Source organism: Nerophis ophidion, linkage group LG29 (assembly GCF_033978795.1).
Source record: "Nerophis ophidion isolate RoL-2023_Sa linkage group LG29, RoL_Noph_v1.0, whole genome shotgun sequence".
Taxonomy (NCBI): domain Eukaryota; kingdom Metazoa; phylum Chordata; class Actinopteri; order Syngnathiformes; family Syngnathidae; genus Nerophis; species Nerophis ophidion.
The window spans coordinates 6,927,526-6,945,222 of NC_084639.1; the positions used below are offsets into that span (position 1 = coordinate 6,927,526).

At 38.8% G+C, this 17,697-nt stretch overlaps 1 protein-coding gene across 4 annotated transcripts in view; it reads right to left on the reverse strand.

Annotated features, from left to right (window-relative positions):
- diaph2 (diaphanous-related formin 2) overlaps positions 1-17,697 on the reverse strand; it is a 1,158,885-nt gene that overhangs the window by 161,628 nt on the left and 979,560 nt on the right. For 3 of the 4 annotated variants that reach the window (XM_061891998.1, XM_061891999.1, XM_061891997.1), the window contains 2 exons: positions 16,745-16,837; positions 14,001-14,066 (listed from right to left, as the gene is read on the reverse strand). In XM_061891998.1, coding sequence (XP_061747982.1) covers positions 14,001-14,066; positions 16,745-16,837 — 159 coding nt within the window. The remainder of the gene's footprint in view (positions 1-14,000; positions 14,067-16,744; positions 16,838-17,697) is intronic. The other variant, XM_061892000.1, reaches the window with a different exon arrangement.

Below are 17,697 nucleotides of genomic sequence, written 5' to 3' on the forward strand. Positions count from 1 at the left end.
TGAACACTTGACACTTCCCAAAAATAATATCAAAAGTCTACAATTATTACAAAACTGAAACTAAAAGATTAGAGGGCGGGCGCACATTACACCAGTTTTAAAAGTCACTGCATTGGCTCCCCGTCCGCTTCAAGGTGGATTTTAAAGTTCTTATTATTAATAAACGTTTCAGATGAAAAGAGACATATGGAATGATATTTGGAAAAATGCCAATAAGACCTTTAGAAGCATTAAAAATAAGCTAAGTCGATTTAAGATCGTGAAGAAAATTGTGTTTTACATTCTGTTTAAAAATGGTGTAGTAGGTAACAAGTTATGTATGAAGTGTCGAGCGGCTTTAATGGGGACGGCGTGGCACGGTTGGGAGAGTGGCCGTGCCAGCAACCTGAGGGTTCCTGATTCAATCCCCACCTTCTACCAACCATGTCATGTCCGCTGTGTCCTTGAGCAAGACACTTCACCCTTGCTCCTGATGGGTCGTGGTTAGGGCCTTGCGTGGCAGCTCGCGCCGTCAGTGTGTGAATGTGTGTGTGAACGGGTGAATGGTGAAATTGTGTCAAAGGTAGAAAAGCGCTATACAAGTATAATCCGTATTGTGGGAAAAAATGTAAGCAATTTTTTCCATTAGAAATTACGTCGAACTAATTAATAACACAGAAAAACATTATACTCAGTTTTACATGCAGAAAATAACGGGATATATGAATGAATGAACACTTGACACTTCCCAAAAATAATATCAAAAGTCTACAATTATTACAAAACTGAAACTAAAAGATTAGAGGGCGGGCGCACATTACACCAGTTTTAAAAGTCACTGCATTGGCTCCCCGTCCGCTTCAAGGTGGATTTTAAAGTTCTTATTATTAATAAACGTTTCAGATGAAAAGAGACATATGGAATGATATTTGGAAAAATGCCAATAAGACCTTTAGAAGCATTAAAAATAAGCTAAGTCGATTTAAGATCGTGAAGAAAATTGTGTTTTACATTCTGTTTAAAAATGGTGTAGTAGGTAGCAAGTTATGTATGAAGTGTCGGACAGCTGAGGGAACTCGCGTTCATTTATTGTGGGAATGTCGGAGGATTAAAGAGTTATGGTTGTATACAAAAATTGAAGCAATCACATTCCTAAATATAAACATCACAACGACACTGCAAACTAGAATTTTTGGGGATCTGCCTCAATTTAGTAACGGGTCATCATAGAGTAAAAATGCATTTATTTCAATATGCATCATAACAAAATTGGTAGTACTAAAAAAAATGGATGGATGTTGATAGTCAATCAATCAATCAATGTTTACTTATATAGCCCTAAATCGCAAGTGTCTCAAAGGGGTGCACAAGCCACAACGACATCCTCGGTTCAGATACCACATCGGGGCAAGGAAAAACTCAACCCAGTGGGATGACAATACTGACTGGTACACACAAGCTATGGAGATGATATCAGTAGAAAAACTTAATTTAGTTTAGATAATAATGAGTCATATATTGGAATATGGGATTCATTATTTAAATGTGTTTTAACTATTAAAAGAACATAAAATATGACTATTTTACCTTTGTGGAAAATATTGTTCATTTTTAAATGTTTTTATTTATTTATTTATTTATTTTATCAATGGCTGTAATGATTATGTAAATGAGGGATTTCTAATCACTGCTATGTTGTAATTCTTATTAATATTGATACTGTTGTTGATATTTTTGATTTGTGTTTGACTACTTTTGGATTGTTTTGTGTCATGTTTGAAATGCTCTGTTGAATGCTATTCTGAGTGTTGCAGGGCTGGGTTTGGTTTTGGAAATGGAATTGTATTATGGTATTATTTTGACAGGTTGATTGATAAAAAAAATTAAAAATAAAAATAAAATAAAATGAAATAAAATAAAATAAAAATAAAAACAAGTCATAATATTACTTTTTAAATGTCTTCATGGCACTGGCGTTTTAGCTTAACCAAATACCAGAACAAAGACCCACGGTGAGGCGGATTTTAGCCACTACGGCCCCCACCTGTGATACATCTTTTTAACCTCTTAAAGCCTTAGTTGGCCACATGCGTGGACAGCACATTTTAGCTCTTATTTCCAAAATTGTGTACACTACTGAATTGGGGTCTTACGCCGACATATTGACACTTATACTGCCATCTGGTGGTGTCAGAAGAGTAAAACATACAATGGAATTTGTAAAAATAAAAAATTGCATGACGTACACATTTGTGTACTTATGGATTAAGTACATCATAAAAAAAGATGAGTTTTAGTTGTTATTCTAATTAGGGTCCAATAAGCCCAAATAACAGAGAAATAAAAAAAAATAATAATGTAAACAAACAGCTTGGGCCTTAAGAGGTTAATCAAGATACACCTTTTTAATTAGGCTTTTCACTGACCATATTAAACTACTATATTTTGTATAATTTAATTGTGTTGTTTCCTCTCTCAATTAACAATATTACTATTATTCTCTCAATGTTATGTTTTTATTTCCTTATTAATGTAATATTTGTATTTTATTTTTACATTTTAAAGCCTCAGAACCATAGTGTTTTTGTCATTTTTTTGTGCGTAGGTTTTTCCGTCTAGTCCATTTTTATTTGCACAGCATTTTGTGTATGAAAAGTGCCATATAAAAAAAATAAAAAAAATTAGATTTGATATTGACGACTTTTGCTGGCGAAAAGCGGAGAGAGAGAGAGACAGGAAGTTCTGTCTTGAATTGTTTTTATTCACCCGTTTATTTCGAACACAACACACCAAAATGACTGTCCTCCAATTATTGCCAGTGCAATACATTCATCAGGAAAATAGTAATAGCAAAATAAAAAAATCCAAAGACACCCCCCCCCCCGTTAGGATTCAACAGTGTTTCTCGTCTTCTTTATCAAAGTGCAGGCAGACACTTTTATGGCCCCACGGTGGATAATTTTGCAGTTGTGCTCAATAAAAAAATTTGAAAAAAAGCACAGAGACTGAGTCACCAACACGCGGGATTCGTTGTTATCGTTGCTGAATATGTAAACAAACTAGTCATCTATGCTAAACAAAAGCCGGGCTAAAATTTCCGTCCCAAAAAAATAATTCAAAAATTAGGGCGTGCAGAAACCGGGGTAATAGGCAATATGGCCCGAAATATGGATTGTGATCTATATTGATTGATTCATTATTTAAGTCCAGTGTTATATTTTCAAACACAGTGTTACTGTTCAAACTGTGTGTAATGTGACAGTGGCCACATTTTTTACTAATACTTGTTGAATAAAACTTCTGCCTTTTTTCGATGAATACTTGGAGGTGAGGATTAGCAACTTAGAAGTGGGCTCTGTGGCATTAAAACAGTTAGCTCCATCTTTAACACATCTTCCACTCTCGTCCTTGCACGCTACACCGCTACAACAAAGATGACGGGGAGAAGACGCTGCCGCAGGTGAGCCACGTAAATAAGACCGCCCACAAAACGGCGTATCCGGAAGCGACGGTCAGAAAGCGGCTTGAAGATAATCTGTAAAACATCATCCGTGCGACATTTTGATTTTGATATTATGTAGACCAGAAGGAAGTGTTTTATACTTAGAAAAAAATAATAATAATATGACTACTTTAATGCGCCCTATTATCCAGCGTGCCTTTGTAGAGAAGTGGAGCCGGCGAACGAGGAGCGGGGCGGGGCACGCTGGAGCCCTGCCCAAGATGGCGGCAAGGAGGCGGAGAATGTGGCTGAGCGGAGAGGCGGGGCATTAGATTAGATTAGATAGTACTTTATTCATTCCGTCAGGAGAGTTCCTTCAGGAAAATTACAATTTTCAGCACAATCCCATTCAAGATCAGACAAACATTACAGGGAGACAGAACAGGATCGCTGACGGGTCTGCCGGCTTCCAGCGCCCCTTACAAAAAAAGATGAGATACAGGTAAACAAGGGGGGTGTGGGGGGGGGGAATAGAAGATTAAAATGAAATTAAAAAAAAATCGGTCTCGATTGCCGAGAGAGAGCGACGCTACGAGCGAGATCAGGTGCGTGCCTCACACACCGGCACACGATTAACTCATCTCCTCATGCTGTATAAAAGGGGAGAAGGAGGAGAGATCAAGGCAGGAGTTGGAGAGTCCGCAGCAGTGCAGGAAGAACAAAGAGCGAGAGACGAGAGACGAGAGACGGAGACCCGGCCGACTAAAGAGTGGAGCAAGAGACGGACCGCGAGCAGCGGGAGCGGCGACGGCGCAAAAGACATCTGTTATTGAAAAATAAAAGTCAAACCTGTGCAAGAGATGTCCTTCCTGGGTGGTCAGTGGAACCCGAGCGGCGACAGGGAAAGTCGGTCACAGCCTTATATATGAAAAAAAAAATAGCCCAATCATCGGGAGTGCGCCTTATAATCCGGTGCGCCCTATGGTCCGGGAAATACGGTATGTAAATAAATACATACAAAATATTTCTGTGTAAATAAATCATCGAACAACATTTATACAGTATCTGCAATTTATATCACCGACGTCCCACTGGGGTGAGTTTTTCCTTGCCCTTATGTGAGCTCTGTACCTCGGATGTCGTTGTGGCTTGTGCAGCCCTTTGAGACACTTTTGATTTAGGACTCTATAAATAAACATTGATTGATTGATTGAGTTTATAGTCCGGTGCGGCTAATATACGGAAACATTGTTTTCTTTTTAAATTTAGTGGGTGCGCTTTTCAGTATGGAAAATACGGCAGTCATGCAAAATAGTAATGTTTCACCGGTGTTCCAAAGGTGTCCACCATGATGCCAAGGTGAAAAAGAGGACTTTAGCATCTCCTTCATTTGTTTCCCTCGAGCATCTTCATCCTGCCTCTCCTTCCGCTTCTGCCTCTTTAAAATTTCATGAGAGGTAATTTCATCTTCATTAAACATACAGCGAGGGGTGGACGGAAGAGGGGGTTGGGGGGGGTCCTCGTTTCTGATCCGCCCCGCGGACTTAACCGCCAGGCTTTGAAAGATCAGAAAGTTCTGTGAACCCGGTAAGCGATCCATCGACCGCCGCATCTCTATTTTTAATGAGTCCAAGTTGCACACCCCCCACCACGAGTTTCATGAAACATCACTGCTTAAGAGACTTACTCTATAGAACTGATAAGGTGACTTCTTGAAGGACCACCCTGTGAAGGTGAGGCGGGGTAAAATCAGAGTAAGACTCCTGGAAAAAAAAATATATAAACGATAGTCTGGGCGCTTGGGATGCACCTCGCTACGAACGACCCGGTTTTCATCCCCGAGCCAAAATGGATATACGAGGGGGCTGGTGTTTTAAATCTGCCAATCTCCTGCCGGATGCCCCCAATTACTGTCCTACCACGGGGAGGACGCAGCACTTTTATTTTCTTTTTCCTTATAACTTGGCAGTCTGCAAACGCCCCAAAAAGTGATAAAAAATACTAGTGTTTGATTTTTCTTTGGCTTTTTTGAGGGTTCGGATCAGACCACAGAGCTTTCCTCCAGAACGTCTTATCTTATCTTTGTTAATGTGATGTCAGATGAAAGAAAAATGGAGCTATTTTGGCCACAATACCCAGCAATATGTTTGCAGGAGAAAAGGTGTCAGGTTTATCACTGACAGTTTTGTTTTGTTTTAGTTTTTCCTCTGTGTATGTCTTTGTTTCCTGTCAGCGCTTTTATTTTGGTCGTTTCCTGCTTTTCTGCCTGAGCGCTGTTTCCCCTCAGCTGCGGCTGATTGGCACCTGGCTACACCTGGTGTCAATCAGCCCGCTCTTATTTTAAACCTGTTTTTTCCTCCTGTCAGTGCTGGATTATTGTCATGTCGATGTCAACACTACCTGTCAGTGTCATTATTAATTATTGTTGTAGCTGTGTCTACTTCCGTTCAGTCTTCCTTCATGTCACAGTAAGTGTTTTTGTTCATAGCCAAGTTTGTTCTCCGCGCCTTTTGTTAGTACCCTTTTTTTGGTTCTTGTTTTAATGTTTAAATTAAATCATGCTTCCTTCTCTGCATCTTGGGGTTCGTCACAAACTCTTCCTGACAGTGAGGCCTTTAATCCCAGGAACACCATGCCTCCTGTCAAGCATGGTGGTGGTAGTATTATGCTCTGGGACTGTTTTGCTGCCAAAGGAACTGGTGCTTTACAGAATGTAAACGGGATGATGAAATACTTCTGAATTCTTCAGGACGATCTAAAATTTTCAGCCCGGAGGTTGGGTCTTGGGCAAATTTGGATGTTCCAACAGGACAATGACCCCAAACACACGTCAAAAGTGGTAAAAGAATGGCTAAATCAGGCTACAATTATAGTTTTATGATTGTCTTCCCAAAGTCCTGACTTAAACATGTGGAGAATGCTGAAGAAACAAGTCCATGTCAGAAAACCAACACATTTAGCTGAATTTCACCAATTTTGTCAAGAGGAGTAGTCAACAATTCAACCCAAAGCTTATGGATGGCTACCAATGAAAGTAAAAAAATAACATTACAGTATGTATACTTTTGACCCAGCAGATTTGCTCACATTTTCAGTAGACTCATAATAAATTCATAAAAGAACCAAACTTCATGAATGTTTTGTTTTTTTCTAACCAACAAATATGTGCTCCAATCACTCTATCACACAAAAATACGCCTTGTAGAAATGATTGGAAACTCAAGACAGCCATGACATTATGTTCTTTACAAGTGTATGTAAACTTTTGACCACGCCTGTATAAAAGGCTTATGTGTGTCAATAAAAAACAAAAACAAAAAAAACATTAATAAATGTTTTTGTTCTTTTAATTTGGACAGAAAACAAATGCATGTAATACTTGCAAATGCATTTATTTTACATTTGAACTAACAATGCAATAAATTATAATACATTGGATTTAGTTTTTCAGCACAAATAAAGACTTAATATCTGCTTGAGGTGTATTTTCAAAGCAAGTTACCCATCAAATTGTAAGTAAAAACTTAGAGCAAAGTTTATTGTGGAATAATACGATGTGGCAATTATACATGCAAGCGGGTAAAGTGTCTTGCCCAAGGACACAACGGCAGTAACTAGGATGGCGGGAATCAAACCCGTAACAATGAAGTTGCCGGCACGGCCACTCTACCAACCGATCTATGCCGCCCCAAAAAATATATATATAAACCAATCACTTATTCTACAATGTCTGAGCTCAGTGAGATGCAGACTGAAGGGATGTTTATATATTTCAGCACAAGGCTTATGTATCTTTACTCGGGTAAAAAAAAAATGCTCGCACTCTGCGTGGGGCCCCGTTTTGAAGACATTATATATAAACATATATAAACCGATCACTTACTGTACAATGTCTGCGCTCATTGAGATGCCGACTGAAGGGACGTTTATATCTTTCAGCACGAGGCTTATGTATCTTTACTCAGGTAAAAAAAAAAATGCTCGCACTCTGCGTGGGGCCCCGTTTTGAAGACATTATATATAAACATGTATAAACCGATGACTTACTGTAAAATGTCTGCTCTAATTGAGAAGCCGACTGAAGGGATGTTTATATATTTCAGCACAGGCTTATGTATCTTTACTCGGGAAAAAAAAAAATACTCACACTCTGCGTGGGGCCCCATTTTGAAGACGTTCTATGCAAACATATATAAACCGATCACTTACTGTACAATGTCTGCGCTCATTGAGATGCCGACTGAAGGGACGTTTATATCTTTCAGCACAAGGCTTATGTATCTTTACTCAGGTAAAAAAAAAATGCTCGCACTCTGCGTGGGGCCCCGTTTTGAAGACATTATATATAAACATATATAAACCGATGACTTACTGTAAAATGTCTGCTCTAATTGAGAAGCCGACTGAAGGGATGTTTATATATTTCAGCACAAGGCTTATGTATCTTTACTCGGGTAAAAAAAAATACTGGCACTCTGCGTGGGGCTCCGTTTTGAAGACGTTCTATACAAACATATATAAACCGATCACTTACTGTACAATGTCTGCGCTCATTGAGATGCCGACTGAAGGGACGTTTATATCTTTCAGCACAAGGCTTATGTATCTTTACTCAGGTAAAAAAAAAATGCTCGCACTCTGCGTGGGGCCCCGTTTTGAAGACATTATATATAAACATATATAAACCGATGACTCACTGTAAAATGTCTGCTCTAATTGAGAAGCCGACTGAAGGGATGTTTATATATTTCAGCACAAAGCTTATGTATCTTTACTCAGGTAAAAAAAAAATGCTCGCACTCTGCGTGGGGCCCCGTTTTGAAGACGTTATATATAAAGATATATATAAACCGATCACTTACTGTACAATGTCTGCTCTAATTGAGAAGCCGACTGAAGGGATGTTTATATATTTCAGCACAAAGCTTATGTATCTTTACTCGGGTTGAAAAAAAAATGCTCTCACTCTGCGTGGGGCCCTGTTTTTGCGCAAATAGGCAAAATGTCAGTTATTGAATGACAAAGCGCATCATATAAAAAATGCGTGGCCTCGCCCTGCATCTTTATTATCAGAATAAGACAGCAAACGTTCCCAAATCGTCAGATTGTCCCCCGGGTGCGGCCCTGACGTCACATAATCCCGAGACACGTGGGTTATTACTGAAAAGTATTTCAGTCTTGCAACAGTCTCACAATAGTCCATCAACGTGTCTATTTCCCCAGTGCTGAATTAGGACTGCCTGGCGTAATTACATAACGCGCGTGCGATTTGCACGCTCGGAGCCTCCGGGGTTGGCTTTCCCGTCTCACACAAAGTGGAGACAAGGAAATGGGAAATGCGTGTGGAATTGGGAGTAATTGTGACTGGCAGCACCAGGAGCTGGTAAGTCCCCCCCCCCCCCCCCCCGAGAGGACGGCAAGCGGGGAGGTATTGGTATTTAAAGGTCCCCCTATTATGCAAAAGTGATTTGTTATGAAGATATTAAATGATAAGTATCCCTCGGGAGTTTATGAGCAGCAAACGTGAGCGAAATCTATCATTTCCCCTCACTTGTTTGCACCACTCAAACATAACGTGAAGGTGGAAATATTACTTCCTCTGACTCGCCACTTCTCAAAAGGGGAAGTGGACTTTTGTGCATTCTAACAAGTGAAAAACGGCTAGCAAGAGGTGGCTAACAGTGTAGGTGATGGGGATTTGATCTATTCCGCCTGTAAAGCCCTCCGGCAATGTTGTATATACACATTTTTAAATATGTACCAGGGGTGTCCAAACATTTTGACTTGGGGGACGCATTATACATATATATATATATATATATATATATATATATATATATATATATATATATATATATATATATATATATATATATATATATATATATACACATATACACACACACATACATATACACACATACAAATATATATGTATATTTATATATATATATATATATATATATATATATATATATATATATATATATATATATATATATATACACACATATACACACACATACATATACACACATACAAATATATATGTATATTTATATATATATATATACATATATATATATATATATATATTTATATATATATACACACACACATACATACATATATATATATACACACATATATATATATATATATATATATATATGTGTAGATATACACGCATATATACATATATACACACATATATATACACATATATACACATGTACACACAATTTGTTCTCATAGTTCCATCCCAGCTGGAATAACACCATAATATGTGGAACAAGTTTTGGAGCAACATAGGTGGCCATCCAAGCAACGTTATCATGGACGCCCCTGCTTATTTCAGCAAGATGATGCCAAGCCATGTGTTACAACAGCGTAGCTTCAAAGTATAAGAGTGCGGGTACTAGACTGGCCTGCCTTAAGTCCAGACCTGTCTCCCATTGAAAGTGTGCGGCGCAATATGAAGCCTAAAATACCACAACGGATACCCCGGACTGTTGAACAACTTAATAATTTGGCACTTCGAAGATGTGTCATTTCAAATACTTTTTCCAAAATCATTGATGCAAACAGAGCTAAATATATATATATTTTCTTATTATGAACCGTCTCAGCACAGTTGTCATGTCTATGTGATCATGTTTTGTTTTAGTCATGTTCTGTTTGTTTTTTGGCCACTCAGTTCCTGTTTTTGCACTTCCTGGTTTGTTTTGTCACCATGACTGCCCATTAGTTTTCACCTGTCCTCATGTCTCACACCTGTTTTCACTAATCACCACAGTATTATTTAAGCCTGTCTGTTTCTGTTGTTCATGCTGGCAACATCTGTCAAGACTTGGACTTGGATTGTTTTCCCGATAAAAGATGTACTTACATTCACGTCTTGCCCGTGCCAACTTTCCTTTACCTCGGGAAAACAATCCAAGCCCAAGTCCGAGTCTTGACAGATGTTGCCAGCATGAACAACAGAAACAGACAGGTTTAAATAATACTGTGGTGATTAGTGAAAACAGGTGTGAGACAAGAGGAAAGGTGAAAACTAATGGGTAGTCACGGTGACAAAACAAACCAGGAAGTGCAAAAGCAAACACTGAGTGGCCAAAAAACAAACAGAACATGACTAAAACAAAACATGATCACATTGACATGACAATTTGTTCTCATAGTTCCATCCAAGCTGGAATAACACCATACTATGTGGAACAGGTTTTGGAGCAAGATATGTTGCCATCCAAGCAACATTATCATAGACGCCCCTGCTTATATCAGCGAGACAATGCCAATCCAAGTGTTACAACAGCGTGTCTTCATAGTGTAAGAGTGTGGGTACTAGACTGGCCTGACTGTAGTCCAGACCTGCCTCCCATTGAAAGTGTGCGCCGTATTATGAGGCCTAAAATACCACAATGGACACCCCGGACTGTTGAACAACTTAATAATTTGGCACTTCATGAGTCATTTCAAATATTTTTTCCACTTCCTTTGACGCAAACACAGCTAAATATGTTTTTATTATGAACCGTTTCAGCACAATTTGTTCTCATAGTTCCATTTAAGCTGAAATAACACCATACTACTGTATGTGGAACAGGTTTTGGAGCAACACATGTTCCGATCCAAGCAACATTATCACGGACGCCCCTGCTTATTTCAGCGAGACCATGCCAAGCCATGTGTTACAACAGCGTAGCTTCATAGTAAAAGAGTGCGGGTACTAGACTGGCCTGCCCGTAGTCCAGACCTGTCTCCCGTTGAAAGTGTGCGGCGAATTATGAAGCCTAAAATACCACAACTGAGACCCCGGACTGTTGAACAACAATTGTCATGTCTATGTGATCATGTTTTGTTTTAGTCATGTTCTGTTTGTTTTTGCACTTCCTGGTTTGTTTTGTCACCATGACTACCCATTAGTTTTCACCTGTCCTCATGTCTCTCACCTGTTTTCACTAATCACCACAGTATTATTTAAGCCTGTCTGTTTCTGTTGTTCATGCTGGCAACATCTGTCAAGACTTGGACTTGGATTGTTTTCCCGATAAAAGATGTACTTACATTCACGTCTTGCCCGTGGCAACTTTCCTTTACCTCGGGAAAACCATCCACGCCCAAGTCCGAGTCTTGACAGATGTTGCCAGCATGAACAACAGAAACAGACAGGCTTAAATAATACTGTGGTGATTAGTGAAAACAGGTGTGAGACATGAGGACAGGTGAAAACTAATGGGTAGTCGGGGTGACAAAACAAACCTGGAAGTGCAAAAACAGGAACTGAGTGGCCAAAAAACAAACAGAACATGACTAAAACAAAACATGATCATATGGACATGACAATTTGTTCTCATAGTTCCATCCAAGCTGGAATAACACCATACTATGTGGAACAGGTTTTGGAGCAACATATGTTGCCATCCAAGCAACATTATCATAGACGCCCCTGCTTATTTCAGCGAGACAATGCCAATCCACGTGCTACAACAGCGTGGCTACATAGTGTAAGGGTGTGGGTACTAGACTGGCCTGCCTGTAGTCCAGACCTGCCTCCTATTGAAAGTGTGCGCCGCATTATGAAGCCTAAAATACCACAACGGATACCCCGGACTGTTGAACAACTTAATAATTTGGCACTTCATGTGTCATTTCAAATAGTTTTTCCACAATCATTGATGCAAACAGAGCTAAATATATATTTTTTTTATTATGAACCGTTTCAGCACAATTGTCATGTCTATATGATCATTTTTTCTTTTAGTCATGTTCTGTTTGTTTTTTGGCCACTCAGTTCCTGTTTTTGCACTTCCTGGGTTGTTTTGTCACCATGACTACCCATTAGTTTTCACCTGTCCTCATGTCTCACACCTGTTTTAACTAATCACCACAGTATTATTTAAGCCTGTCTGTTTCTGTTGTTCATGCTGGCAACATCTGTCAAGACTTGGACTTGGATTGTTTTCCCGATAAAAGATGTACTTACATTCACATCTTGCCCGTGCCAACTTTCCTTTACCTCGGGAAAACCATCCACGCCCATGTCCGAGTCTTGACGGATGTCGCCAGCATGAACAACAGAAACAGACAGGCTTAAATAACACTGTGGTGACTAGTGAAAACAGGTGTGAGACATGAGGACAGGGTGAAAACTAATGGGTAGTCGGGGTGACAAAACAAACCAGGGAGTCCAAAAGCAAAAACTGAGTGGCCAAAAAACAAACAGAACATGACTAAAACAAAACATGATCAGATAGACATGACAATTTGTTGTCATAGTTCCATCCAAGCTGGAATAACACCATACTATGTGGAACAGGTTTTGGAGCAACATATGTTGCCATCCAAGCAACATTATCATAGACGCCCCTGCTTATTTCAGCGAGACAATGCCAATCCACGTGCTACAACAGCGTGGCTACATAGTGTAAGGGTGTGGGTACTAGACTGGCCTGCCTGTAGTCCAGACCTGCCTCCTATTGAAAGTGTGCGCCGCATTATGAAGCCTAAAATACCACAACGGATACCCCGGACTGTTGAACAACTTAATAATTTGGCACTTCATGTGTCATTTCAAATAGTTTTTCCACAATCATTGATGCAAACAGAGCTAAATATATATTTTTTTTATTATGAACCGTTTCAGCACAATTGTCATGTCTATATGATCATTTTTTCTTTTAGTCATGTTCTGTTTGTTTTTTGGCCACTCAGTTCCTGTTTTTGCACTTCCTGGGTTGTTTTGTCACCATGACTACCCATTAGTTTTCACCTGTCCTCATGTCTCACACCTGTTTTAACTAATCACCACAGTATTATTTAAGCCTGTCTGTTTCTGTTGTTCATGCTGGCAACATCTGTCAAGACTTGGACTTGGATTGTTTTCCCGATAAAAGATGTACTTACATTCACATCTTGCCCGTGCCAACTTTGCTTTACCTCGGGAAAACCATCTACGCCCATGTCCGAGTCTTGACGGATGTCGCCAGCATGAACAACAGAAACAGACAGGCTTAAATAACACTGTGGTGACTAGTGAAAACAGGTGTAAGACATGAGGACAAGGTGAAAACTAATGGGTAGTCGGGGTGACAAAACAAACCAGGGAGTCCAAAAGCAAAAACTGAGTGGCCAAAAAACAAACAGAACATGACTAAAACAAAACATGATCAGATAGACATGACAATTTGTTCTCATAGTTCCATCCAAGCTGGAATAACACCATACTACGTGGAACAAGTTTTAGAGCAACATATGTTATCATGGACGCCCCTGCTTATTTCAGCGAGACAATGCCAAGCCAGAGCTAAATATTTTTTCCATTATGAACCGTTTCAACACAATTTGTTCTCATAGTTCCATCTAAGCTGAAATAACACCAAAATATGTGGGACACGTGCCCAAATCCCCTATTTTGATGCACTGCTTTACTATCACCTTGGCGAAGAAGTAAGCAACGGCCTTCAGGTTGGTACGGCAGCCCGAGGACACACGTGATGCAAGTGAGGATTAGAGCAGCAGGAGACATGCTTTGACATGTTTTGTTTTTGAAGAAAGAAAGTATTTAAAAAGCACACACCTAAGGTTCGGTAACCATAGTTAGCAGCCGGCCACCGAGAGGCTGGACTGGAAGGACTTTGATCACCTGGAAAGATGTGATGATGGGAATAAAACAACAGAAAACGTAAAGGAATGAAAAGAGGGGAAGGGTCGGATGCGAGTGTGAGAATGGAGAGAACAGCATTAGAGCAGATTTACTTAAAGAATGGCTGAATTAAAATGGTATTTCCTCATATAGTTATGCCTTCGGTGGCTTTAATTTATGTTGGTACGAGTTTGATTAAAAAGAGTCCATTTAAACCAGAGAGCTAAACGAGTTTGCCAAGTATAAAAATGAGCAAAAATTATTGATTGAAGGAAACTGCTGTTCTAAATGTGTCCACTAGAGGTCAGAATAGCAATTCTTTGTAGACCAGGGGTGTCCAAACTATTTCCAATCAAAGCAAGCCAGGGCCATTTTTATAATTTTTATTTTAAAAACCAATATGATATATGTATAAAAAATATACATTTAGGCCTCCACTCAGTTATGATCCCGGGGACCCCTAAGGGTTTTGGTAAAAAAAAAAAAAATATATATATATATATATATATATATATATATATATATATTATTATTATTATCATTATTATTCAAGTTTTAAATCTCTAGATCAACATTGGAAAAAAAATTGAAAAAACACAAGATATGCAATATTTTCACCCAATAACATTTTTTAGGTGGAATATTTGAGCTTATATAATAATTGGAGCCTTAATTTTGGATTTTGATTCATTATTATTTTTTGAGCAATGGCACTTAAAAACAAATCACACTAAAATAATTGGGGATCCAAAAGTGTCCTACTCATTAAAATGTTATGAATGTTGTCTGTCTATCTGTGTTGGCCCTGCGATGAGGTGGCGCCTTGTCCAGGGTGTACTCCGCCTTCCGCCCGATTGTAGCTGAGATAGGCGCCAGCGCCCCCCGCAAACCTCAAAAGGGAATAAGCGGTAGAAAATTGGATGGATGGATGGACTTTTAGCACAATAATCTCGAGATCAACTTCAGATCTATCCGTTAATTATTAGTTTAATTGTTGTTTATGTTTTTTGTTTGTTTTAGGCCCTTCTTTAAAAAAAAAAAAAAAAACAGCTCATGGCAAAGCACAAAATATGCAACATTTTCCCTAAAAAGTGGAATATTTAATGCGACGTAATAAGTCAATAATTCAAAATGACATTGATTTTGATTCATTATTATTTTTTAAAGGAAGAAACAGCCTGCATGGCAGCTTTGTGTTATGAGAGAAAACATTGCAACAATTTCTTGTTACATTTCACCTGTTTGCTCTTTAATACCACTTTTTATGTTTTTAATTTTTTTCAATCGTATTCTTAAAATGTGCCGTGGGGCCGTTAAAAAATAACCCGTGGGCCGCAAATGGCCTCCGGGTCGCAGTTTGGACACCCCTGTTGTAGACGATGCTACATATGTAAAACATAATAAACCACATGATCTTAGTGCACTAGTCGAGGAAAATGACCAAAGTATATAAATAACATTCTATAATTTGATTTTGATACCATTTTTTTTTTCTTGATAAATTGCAAATGGACACCAATGAGTTGACTGATGAACATTATCGCATCATTTATTCAAAAAGTATAAATATCGACAAATAAAGATAGAACACTATTAAAGTGTAAAAAAAACAAAAAAAAACATTAAAATGTGTACATTTTAAGAATGTGCTCGTTCCATTTTTAAAACAAAGAAAACAATCTGAAGTTGTCTTTATTTTTAAGTTATCGCGCCAGGATTTTTACCAGTCCCGGCCCATTTGGGAGTAAATTTTCTCCCGATCTAAAATGAGTTTGACACCCATTTTAGCAAAATAAAAAAAATAAAAAAATGCAGTTCCCCTTTAAAATAAAGCCTGGTGATTTGCACAGTAAGCTACTTTATACAATTAATTTGCAAATTCTTGCAATATTTATTTAATATTTGAATTATGAGGAGCCTAGTTGCATAATTTGGCAAAGCAAAAAGCGTTTGACACCCGTTTTAGCCTTATGGAGGTGACTATTCCAACGTAACTAAACCTAAGACATATTTTAGCTTATAATTTATTAGTTTGTGGGAAATTATTTAATTGAGTTTTCTAATGTATCAAATTCAAATTATAAATGGATTTTGAAATTTAAAAAAAATATGTGTATGAATATAAAACAAACATGAATTAATAAGACGTCTGCAGTTAAGTAAATAAACACCTCAGACACTATATGAGGAAATATGGTTTGTTATTTTTTTTTTTGTATTACATTTGCATAGAAATCAAATTAAATCATACAAAAAATCTGCAATAAAGTATTCATATTAATTGCATACCTCATTTTTTTAAGGGTAAAAAAAGAAAAGAGTTGACAAAACAGCACAAGTTATTCACAAACGGGACACATTCAGTCGAAATGGTTGAAAACCTGCGAGTGGAAGTTCTACTGCAGGTGTGAGAGTTAAACAAGTCAGTTTGTCATGTTACGACTATAGTCAGATACCTCTGGCGGCTCAACGTTGACCTCGACATTAGCAAACGCTTGATTGTGCGTAAAAGAGTGCCTTTGGCAACACAGAGGTCATGGGTCAAAGTGAAAAAGCTTACGCAAAAAGTTATATTAATTAGCAGAATGTTGGAGAAAATTAGAATCAGACGTCATGTGTAGATCTGAGACTCAGATTCCTCCGACAAGCGTGTAAATATGCGTTAACTTCTGCCTTACCGTTGCGCGGCGTCCGTTTTCGGCGATCGCGGAAGGCTGCTCCGGACTGTAGAGCTTCCATGAGGCTGTCCATCACTCCAGTTTCATCTCCCTCTGTGAGATTAAACACAATAATAACAATAACGTGTTAGCAAACACTGACAAGAAGCAAGAAATTAAACAGAGACAGAATTGAATTCGGCTCAATTGAGGAGAAACGTCAGGGCTGTACTCTTGTACAGTCTCCACCATGCTTTGACGAAAGATTGTACGCATCCTCTTATTTGGACTTTCCCTGATTAAATGGCAACAGCTGTTTCTAAGGGAAGGGGGTCGTAAACAGCCGCTGCATTAGGCTACAAAACAGTTCGAAGAAAATATCGCTTCCCATTCTACACAGTGGAGTTTTACAAGCCTTTTGCAAGGTCGGATCAAAGACAGCTTATGTCCTTTGGCAGGACGAGGTGAACTCAATGTAACACAAAGTTTTGTGAATACTTAACTTCCTGCCCGGGTTCCCGATCCACAAAAGTGTGTGGGTGTAGGGACGTGGCGAGAGACGCCTGCCCGTCGAAGAGGAGTAAAGTACATTTAAAGCTTAGCGACTAATACAGACAGGGGAGCCCGAAGACAAAAGCATCCCCTGATCGCCACTGACAGATATTCTTTTTTTTTTTCCCGCGGCTTACGCCGGGGAGCTAAGTGGTCTTTACAAAGACTTAGTGCTGCGCCACTCGATACACCGGCCCTCTGTCACCGCTGAGCTAATGACCCCAAAACCCAGCCATCTGGAAAAAAATAAAAAAATAAATCCCAGCAGCCTTTTCAGTAAATTGACGGCGCTAAATAGACAAGTCGGTGCTTCCGCCTAGGTCAGGGGTGTCCAAACTTTTTCCACTGAGACTAAGTTGATATTTTTTCATTTTCAAAACCAATAAAATACTTTTTTTTTTTTTTAATTGTTGGGGCTCCCT